At 33.4% G+C, this 10,627-nt stretch overlaps 1 protein-coding gene across 3 annotated transcripts in view; it reads right to left on the bottom strand.

The window, feature by feature from the left end:
• Positions 1 to 10,627, bottom strand: part of GDAP2 (ganglioside induced differentiation associated protein 2) — a 70,745-nt gene that overhangs the window by 23,723 nt on the left and 36,395 nt on the right. For all 3 annotated transcript variants that reach the window (XM_017524164.2, XM_017524165.2, XM_017524166.2), the window contains exons 9-10: positions 4,214 to 4,290; positions 2,910 to 2,986 (exon numbers count right to left, since the gene is read on the bottom strand). In XM_017524164.2, the coding sequence (XP_017379653.1) occupies positions 2,910 to 2,986; positions 4,214 to 4,290 (154 nt within the window). The remainder of the gene's footprint in view (positions 1 to 2,909; positions 2,987 to 4,213; positions 4,291 to 10,627) is intronic.

Raw genomic sequence — 10,627 nt, 5'->3', positions numbered from 1 at the left:
AAAAAAAAAAAAAAAAAAAAAAAAAAAAAACCACACAGAAAACTAACCTACTCTATGCCCTAGTCATCACAGATGGATAACTCAGAGTGATGAATATCCATTTTCTTCAAAAAGATCTCCAGGAAAGTGAATCATCCCAGTGTCTAATAATTATCCTAAGTGCTACAGTACAATTCCTTTCTGTCTTGTTCTAAGTGATGGAGGAGAACAATCAGTCTCTATCTTCTAAAACAACTCTTCATATTCTGGAAAAAGTTCTTGGATCAACTACCAAGTTTTCCCTCTCTAGGATAATGATATAAAAATCATTAGAGAATTTCTACACTTTTAATAATTTTTTAAGTTTCTGCTTGAATTCAATCAAAGTCTTTCCAGTCTCTATGCAGAAACAGACTTATGGCCTGCACATAACCAAGAATTACAATAAAAAGATATAAGTGCCTCACATGATTCACCTGAGAGCTAATTTTTTTTTAGATCTTTAACGCTGATCTGAAGGAGGACACTGAGAGGTTTAATCAGTAGAGGGGCAATAGGCTGGGAAGCATTTCTAGAGCTCTGAAAGACTCAAATTTAATGTGACCCAAATCGGTTATAGAAATATTCCATTACAACAATGAAAAATTTAAAAGAAACACCAAAAACAAAACACAGATACAATATAGGCAGGGCCAGTATGACCCAGTGGTTTAGCTGTAAACAATCACGTAGAAAAAGCTAAGAGGTAACAATCGAAGGATAATTATAAAACAAACTGTTTGCCAATTCCTCTTCAGGTGAGGCCTTGACATTAACATGGTTGGATTAACCTGGATTAGCAGCAGAAGAGGAGTGCATTAAGAAAACACAGTATCTTTCCACTCATTACTTGCTTTGGTAACATTATTATCATCAGCTGTCTCCATATTTTACAGGAAATGATACATTGTGAGTATCCAGAACACATCAAAATCAAACACAAGGATTTATGGTTTTATTGGCAATAATCACATCATAAAAATGAGTGTCATGCTGATTATTAATAACACAAATGATTACAAATTGAAACTTACTAATGGTATAATTTTTATCAATTTAGTTACTCCCTCTGTATGTGTGTGTGTCTGTGTGCGTGTGTGCATGCTCGGGCGTGTGTGTGTGTGTGTGTGTGTGTGTGTGTGTGTGTGTGTTTTGTTTGAGATGGGATCTCTCTCTGCCACCCAGGCTGGAGTGCAATGACACGATCTTGGTTGCGGAGACCTTGCAACTTCTGCATTCCAGGCTCAAATGATCCTCCTGTCTCAGTCTCCAAAGTAGCTGGACTACAGGCATGTGCTACTATGCCTGGCTAATTTTTTTATTTTTCATACGGACAGGATTTCGTCATGTTCCCCAGGCTGGTCTCGAACTCCTGGACCCCAGAAATCTGCCTGCCTCAGCCTCCCAAAGTGCTGGGATTACAGGCATGATCTACCACATATGGGTGTATGCATATTTTCATTATTCTTTTTTCTCCTCTTACCAGATGGCTGCTTCATCCTCTTTCTGTCCATTCCCTAACCCCACCCCAGGGCAATTAGGATACTCCTTTTTGGCTTCAAATTCAATTTCTTAAGTTATTTCACTATATAAAGGTATATTCACATGAACAAAAAATGTGAAAGACAAATTCTCCCCCAAACCATGAAATCCCTTTCCTTGAGATATTTTCCTTGTTTTTGTGTTTAAAAACAAAATGAAACAAACAAACAACTCAATTAAGGTCAATGTAAATACAATTTAATGTATCACTGTTTCTCTTATTAAATTATATTCTAAACATTTCTCTATAGTACTTACCTCTATAACCATAATTTATAAGGATTACAGAATATCTGATTTGAATGTACCATGATTATCTGTTAGGAATTTAAGTTTAACTTTCTGTTACAAATAACCCTGCGAATAACATGCCAGGTTCAGTGCTCTCACAACGTTTTTTTACCAAAACACCAGCAACCACCAGAAGCAACCACCAGAAGCAATTATCAGCTTTTATACAACTGTTTTATCTTAAATTCCATGTAATTTTGCTTTTTTAAGTATATAATTTTTTACTATGGTTAATAATTACTGATCAGTTAAAGTTATTATCCTTTGAAGTCGGTTCCTAAAAAACTGGTGTTCCAGGATTCTCTATATTTATCTTGTGGGCTCAATTTCCCCTTGTATGAGTGTCCTGCTTTAAACAGTGTCAGGGCCTACAGCTACTTCCAAACTTTGGTTTATTTCCTTAGTATAAGTTTTCACAAATGGAATTAATGGATCGATGGATGTGATTACTTTTATAGTTTCAATTCATCTTTGATGACAATAACCATTACTTAAGAGTTATGGCTAATTTTGAAGGTGAATAAAGGTATCTCATTTAAATTCCCCTTTTTTGGACTACTAATCAGGTTGAATATTTTCTTATTTTTATCTACCAGTTATAATCATTTTTCTTTTATGAATCATCCACTTCTGCTCTTTGACTCCAAATGAAGGGATTATAGAATTATGCTATCTTGGGTAAACTACATTTCTGTTTTTTTCTCTTATACTAGATACTCAAACATTAATTTTTCTTTTTTCAAAACAAGTCAGAATTTGATTACACAATTATAATACAGATTCCAACCACTTACTAGTTACATCATATCCAAAACAAAGCAGCTGTGTTTTTGGAGATCATATTACCATATTCCAGTATTTTTATCTCTTGGACAGAGAAAAAATCAGACCCCAATCGACCTGAAATGATACAGGTCTACTCTAGAACCAAGTTTGCTCCTCTGTCAGTGATACACAATTCAGCCTCGACTCATATTGTAGGTGTTGATTCCAAATTCATATACTACTTAATTTTTCAATCAACAATATTTGTAAAACAGAGCCCTTTTATGGCTTACCTTATCCATATCTATTAATGTTACAGGAATATTTCTTCCAACTACCACCATCACTGTTCGACCACAGTTATCAACACCTATAAACAGGAAATGTAATCAGCACCCAGAAACTTCATTCCAAGAATATTATTTGTCTTGGGTTCTGACTTTATAAAATATTCTACATGAATTTAAAACATTGAAAACAAGAAGTATAAGTTGCTCAAATTTCATCTTCCAATTTTTTTTTTTTTTTTTACTCTGCAGATAACAACACCTTTTCTAAAAAAAACTTCATGAAGTTTTGATCATTGTCCTTGTCCTTTTTTTTTTCAGAGACAGGATTTCACCATGTTGGTCAGGCTGGTCTTGAACTTCTGACCTCAAGTGATCCACCCGCCTCAGCCTCCCAAAGTGCTGGGATTACAGGCGTGAGCCACCACGCCCAGCCTGATCATTGTCTTTTTAAGAGAAGACCTCTTAAATATTTTAAATCAAGAACAAACAGCCAAAGATCTTTTAAAATATTTTATTATTTTCTAGAGACAGGAATTTGCTCTGTCACCCAGGCTGGGACAGTGGTGTGATCATAGCTCACTGTAGTCTCCATCTCCAACTCCCGGGATCAAGCAATCTTCCCATCTTAGCCTCCAAAGTAGCTGGGACTACAGACATGTATCACCACACCTGGCTAATTTTTTCACTTTTTTTTTGTAGAGATGGGGTCTCACTATGTTGCCCAGTCTGGTATTGAACTCCAAGTCTCAAATGATCCTCCTGTCTCCACCTGCCAAAGTGCTGTGATTCCAGGTATGAGCCACCATGCCCAGTCCCCCAGACATTTTAATAAATAGCTTTTTGCTTAAGCTCGCTACAATGTATAATGACATTAGTGATCTAGGAAAAACTAAATAGCACTCAAATCTGAAAATTACTAAAAAGTACCGTCTGAAAAAGAAACAGAATGGAGAAGGAGTGGCAATCTGGAAACTTTCACTGTCTCCATCATATATTTACATAAGATTTGAATTTTGTAGTAGCAAGTATATGGTACTTATAAAAGCAGAAACATTTTTTAAAAGAAGAGAGACACTATCATGAAAGAAAGTTGGCCAATGCTGAACTGTAAGTTGAAAATTTTATAGATTTGGATGTTACTTTTAAGATCTTGATGACAGGCAAAACTATCTTCATTAGTATAAAACTATTTTGTTCATTTTATAGATACAATAAATGAAATCAGAGAAAAATAAATTCTCAAATAGCATGCTTGGTAGGGGGCCCTTAATTAGTGAAAGAATAAGTTACCATGTATTTAAGCTCACCTGTTTGGTATAAGGCTTTTAGAGAAGCAATATCAGACAGATCCTCAGATCTTGCTTGACATAACCAGCGATTATAACTAGAGAAATAAACGATATAATCATTATAATAAACCCTTGGAAATTAAATTTACAAATGGGACCAATTTTTAATACTGTTCCCTGACCCTAAAAATGTTCAAATATATGTTTCATTAAAATGAAGAATGAGTTAAAGAAGCATTAAACCATGTAGACTCTCTACTACATGTTATTCATAAAATAAACATAGATGAATTATTAAGAAAGGAAGGTGTTCATTATTTTAAAAATCTGTATGATCAGATGAAGATTGTACAGGTAAATGGCTCAGATACCAAGTATTCAAACTAACCTTGTTTTAAAATACTATCATTTTCCTTTACTAAAAACATATATAGAGAAAGCCCAAAGCAATGGCAGGTCTCCAAAACAGACGCTCACTCATTCAACAAAGATTTGTGTGCTTACCCTATGATGGTTACGGAGAATACGATCATGAAAGGACATGGTTGCCTCCCTCAAGAAGTTCACTTTCGAGGGGAAAAACAGGCAAATGCTGTACATATTATGTGGGATCACAAAGGAGTTGGGTAAGTGTATCTGGGAAGTCCTGGCATATTTAATCATCAGTTAATCAAACTAGTTGTACTGATATCCCACAGGCCAGATCATGTGGACTGCGGTTTGGCTTTTGACTAAGAGGGTGTTAAAGCTGGAAGAGACAGTAAAGATTCACAGATGGAAATGATATCCAAAAGATTAATGGTCAAGTTCACCTCAGACTTCCCAGCCTATTAAATGGTAGAGCTGAATTTGAAGTCGCACTCAGGTCTCTAGATTTCTGGAAAGGTCAGTGCTTTTTCTACTATATCATATTAATTTCTTGAAATTAAAAGTGCCACTTACTTGATAGTGAAAAAGCTTTCAAGACACCTAAATGTATGAAAAGCAACTCTGAAGTGTGTAGATCCAGTAACAACAACAACAAAAAGCTTAACTAGGAGAGGGGAGATTTGGCTTCTAGTCCTACTGCTTTTGGTGCAAACTTACTAAAGTCTTTTTACCTTTATGGATTTCAGTTTCCTCATTTGCAAAATGCTGTTCATATGGGAGGAACATCTTTCAGTTATAAAGTACAATTACTCAACCAAAAATATTTAATGGGAATTCTATCAGGTACAGACTGAAATCAACAAGTGACACATCTGCTAGTTTCACAGAAATTGTTACTGCTTGTGAAAAACATAGTGGCACTGCATTAGTTCTATTGACTGCCTTCTCAAATTACCAACCTATGCAAATTGAAAAGTCAAAGACAGCAGCTTTTAGTTTTGTTTTAAAATATAATTTCAAAGTCAAGAAAATGCCTATGTTTATTGTCCTCCCTAAATCATATGCACTATTCCATATTTTCAGTCATTTCCTATTTACACTAAATCAAAAGTCTATTTTTTTTTACTTAAATTATTTTCTTTGACAGATGATGTACATGACGTACATTGTAAAATGGCTAACCTCACATATTTATCATTTCTTTTGGTGAGAACACTTAAAATGTATTCTCTTAGCAATTTTCGAGTATACAACACATTGTTATTAACTATAGTCACAATATTGTATAATAAATCTCTTATTTCTACCATCTAACTGAAAGTTTGTATTATTTGACCAACAACTCCCCAATCCCACTCTAATACCTCCAGACCCCAATAACCACTTTATTCTCTGTTTCTCTGAGTCGTTTTTTTAGGTTCCACAATTAAGTGAGATCATGCTGTATTTGTTTTTCCGTGCTTGGCTTACTTCCCTTAACATACTGTCTTATATCTTCAGTATGAAGGTTAAAAGACAAAACTATTATAAAAATAATAGCAACAATTTGTTAAAAGACAAAAATAACACAAAAGTGTAAATTATGACATCGAAAATGTGGGAGTGAAGAATAAAAGTAGGAAGTTTATTTTGTTTTTTAAATCATTCTATATTTTCTAATTGTTTAAGTCATCTCCATAATGAGACTAAACAGCAAAATATATATTACATTATATGAGCGCCATAGGTCCTAGCACAAAGCAATAAACAGGAATTTGATTAATACCTATTAACTTCTATACTCTGTTCATGTATCCATTGGGTCATTTTTCAAAGATTTCTTGAATAAATGCAATGTTCGTATCATCGTAGGTACTAAATTCTTCGCTAAATTGAATAATCAACATGAATAGTATGCAAGATATTTTGGGGCCTGAGAGGAATTTAAAAAATGCTCATGACTTCGAAGAGTTTAAAGTTGCATATATGAGACAGACATATTACAGCACAAAGAAAATTAACTTTGTAGTAAGATAGAACAAGAGAGACAACCCACCAGAAGTCTAAATACTCTATCAGTCAAATATGTATGCAGAGAAGGGAACTGTGGTGGGGTAGGAGGTGGGGTGAGAGGGAGTAGAGTGGAGGCAAATTCTAGATATGTTGTAGAAACTAATGCTCCCTTCTTTGAATCCCCAAAGACTTCCACCATGTTCAGTGCAAGACTTCACACACTTACTAGAATGGCTATTTCTATTACATCATACCACCAAATAGAGACTATGTCATGCTTGTCTCTGTATTTCCAGCCAATCCCTAGGGTAGTTCCTGACACTCAATATGACATGAATATCTATCTATATTCAATGAACTCTGAAAAAAATTTTTTAAAATTGGAACTCAGGGGTACAAAATGGAATAAATCATCCTTGATTCAACACACTTGCATAACTGGTATATGCATAGTCCACTTAGAAGACTAGTTATATAATTATTTATCTTTAATGAAGTAATAAGCACCCTAAAATCTACCACTGCAACAAAAATTAGCACTTTCACAGTAAACTTCATCTAATCCCATGTTACTTCCCACCGTTATCTGGAATTCCAAGTTAATCATTTATTGTTTTCCTTTTTATGTTGTTTTAAATTCATCTACATGTAGTCAGTGTAAGACATTATTTTTTGGTTGTTTTTAACTATTAAAAAAAGCTTTTCATGGTATATGTAATCTCTTGGGTCTTATGTTTTTGACTTAGCATACTGCTAACATTCACCCGTCACTGATTTCAATGTTGTTGACTGATTTGTACAATTACAGATTGAGCATCCCAAATCCAAAAATGTAAAATCTGAAATGTTCCAAAATCCGAAACTTTGAGGGCCAACATGACAAAAAAAAAAAAAAAAAAAGCTCCCTAGAACATTTTGGAGTTTGAATTTTTGGGATTTGGGATGTTCAACTAGTAAGTATAATAAAAATATTTCAAAATCCAAACAAATCAGAAATCTGAAACACTTCGGGTCCCAAGAATTTTGGATATGGCATACTTATTCTGTATATACCATGTATTCATACTAGATAACAACTAGAAATTTTTTTCATTCATGCTCTCACGGATGGGCATTTCAGCTGTTCCCAGGGTTTTGCTATTGTGAAGAGGGCTACGATCAGCTTGTTTTGCATGCCTCCTGGTATACATGTGCACTATTTCTCTTGAGTAGATACCAATGAATGGAAATGCTAGGTTACAGGGAATGTTTAACTTTAGGAGATAAGGACAAACCTCTTTTCCAAAACATTGCACCAAATTATACTTCTATAAGCAGTGTATGAGATTCTGTGAATCCCTGTCCTCATCAACACTTGCTACTGTCAGGTGTTTTAGTGTTTGTCAGTTGGATAGGTTAGAAATGGTAAAGCATTTCACTAATCAGTAATGAGGTTGAGATTCTGCTCATGTTGACTTGGCTCTTTCTATGAGATGCCTGTTTCTATCATTTTTCCATTTTTTAATTGGGTTGTTTGATCATTTCTCACCAAGTTGTGGCTCTTTACACATTCTTGAGGCTAATCATTTGCCATTTATGTGCTTTGTGAATATCTGCTCCCATTTTACAACTTACTTTTCACTTTGTTTATGCTTGGCTCTACTTTCTAAAGTTCTTAATTTTAATATAGCCAAAACTATTTTTTTCTTTAGTAGTCAATGCTTTTTATGTCTTTAAAAATCTTCCCTTTCTCTAAGGTTTGAAGGATACTAACCTATAACTTCTTCCACAAGTTTCAAAATTTAAAAAAATTTAAGTCTTTATCTAAAATTGATTTGTCCATAATGTGAACACAGAAATAGTATAAACTCTAAGATGTTTTAAACCTTGATTGGTGATTAACAACTTGAGATCCAAAGGTAGATTTTAGTTGACAAAATCTATATGAACATATTTGTGGGGAGAAGGTTTATAGCTTACATCCGATTCTTAAAGGGTTGATAAAAAGGTTAGAATCACTACTGAGATACTGGTCCTGTTCTGGTTTCTAAGGACCATGCAACAACTCATGATTGCAATCTTCATCAGGTTTCTTCTTTATTCTAATTAAGTCTCTGCCATTCTCACTACAGATTGTTGTAAGTTTGATTATTTAGTCATAATTTAAAAAAAATCAACCACTGGGAAGAAAAAGTAAAAGCACTCTTATCTTCTCACTCAATAGACAATGCTTTCCTTCTCTTTTCTAAACTTCATTATTCAAAGAAAATTTCATGTTTTCTATTATATTTCTTATAAACAGCATCTCACTTTTTGTGTTCTGTTTTGTTTAAATAAAGACATGCAATCTTTTGTTCCAATCCAAAAATCAAAACAAAGCTAAAAGGAAAATATGAACTCGAAAGTTTCTTGGTTTCCTACAGGATATTTCCTAAATATCCTATACAAAATATTTTCTTATTCCAAATAAACAAAATTCTATTACTTTATGGGTAAATATAATAATCATGGATAAATAATCACACAAAATGTGACAAAATGGCAGAAAAAGGAGTCACTAGAATGCTCTAAAGGCAGAAATACTGATTAGTTTTTCAATGGGTTGCAATCAGCTCAGGTTGGATACTGTTTTCACAAAGCTAATATAAGCCAATTTCTTCCAGTTAATAAATTACCATCCACCTGTACAGCCAACAGCTGAATGATGAAGAAAATTTAAACTATACCACTCTTAAAAGACTAATAACTAACCCATCTGTGTAAAATCAATAGCACAAGGAAAATTCTGTCTTTGGAATTAACAGATGCTTTCCCGGATCTTATACAACTGACACATCCTAGATTTAGTTAAGATCCTTGTTGTATCCTTTTATTGCACCCTGTACTGTAATTTAAACAATTATTCATATACTAATTAATTTAACATTTTTCTCCTCTGAAAGACCTTAAGCTCCATGCAGGCGGGTGCTATATCTGTCTTGCTTGCCACTTTATTTAGTATCCAGCACAACATTTGGTACATGAGTAAAGGTCTAATAAATATTTAATAATGAACAAGATAATGATTTTGTTGAGAAAAATGACCTAAGAGTCACAGGCAATTGAATCTTAAGCCAACCAACTAACACTAATAATAATGGAAAGAAAATATCCCTGTAAAATAACGAAGAGTTTCAAAGCAGTATTTTTGAAAAAGAGTATCTAGTTCCTAATATTTTAAGCAAACCAAGTTCTACCTCATGATTCACCCAAATCAGAATCACAACTGGAAAACAGACCTGGATTCGAAATCATGTCTAATTTTTCAAACATTAAAAACAACTATTTTGAAAAGATATTGAGGTGGTAAGGCAATGCTACAGAAGTGACATAAAACTATTGCCAATCCATGTGACCTTTAGTTTTGTTACTGATGGAAGAACTTAAAGTTTTCAGAAAGACATTTACTAACTAAAAACTTACTTACTTTAAAAAGGTTAAAAAAAAATTAACAGTTGTTCAACTAATTAACATAATCAACAGAAGCCAGACTCAATATGTGAAAATAAAACCCTGATTTAGAAAGATCAAGGGAAAGAAATTTTAAAAACTACAACCTACAATCTCAAATATGGCTGAGCACGCAAACAGATGACTTACAGCTTAGTTATATCATAAACTCAACAAATAGCCATCAATTCTAAAACTTTTTGGTCTCAGGACCAACATATATCCATATAAAATGTAGACATTTTTATGTTTTTATAAATTATTGAGGACCTTAAACATGTTTTGTTTGTGATTTGTATCTACCAGTTCTCATATTAAAAATACAAAGAGAAATTTTTAAAATATTAATTTAAAAACAATAAAAAGCCTATTTTGTGAACATAACTTTTTTTTTTAAGACTTATTTGGAGAAAAGAGTTGCATCCTTTAACTTGCAAATCTCTTTAATTTCTGCTAGATTCTCATATGTGCGTATGCATTTAATTTGCTGCAATATCACATACTGAGTGGCCTCCCGAAAACTCCACTGAACACTGTGAGAGAATGTGAATGAAGAAGGAAAATAAGTCTCAGTAACACTATGAATTTTTTTTTTTTTTTTTT

The sequence above is a fragment of the Cebus imitator genome, unplaced genomic scaffold (genome assembly GCF_001604975.1).
Source record: "Cebus imitator isolate Cc_AM_T3 unplaced genomic scaffold, Cebus_imitator-1.0 Scaffold32, whole genome shotgun sequence".
NCBI classification, from domain to species: domain Eukaryota; kingdom Metazoa; phylum Chordata; class Mammalia; order Primates; family Cebidae; genus Cebus; species Cebus imitator.
Note: the sequence above shows the minus strand (reverse complement) of the source record. Positions and strands in the feature narration are given on the sequence as shown.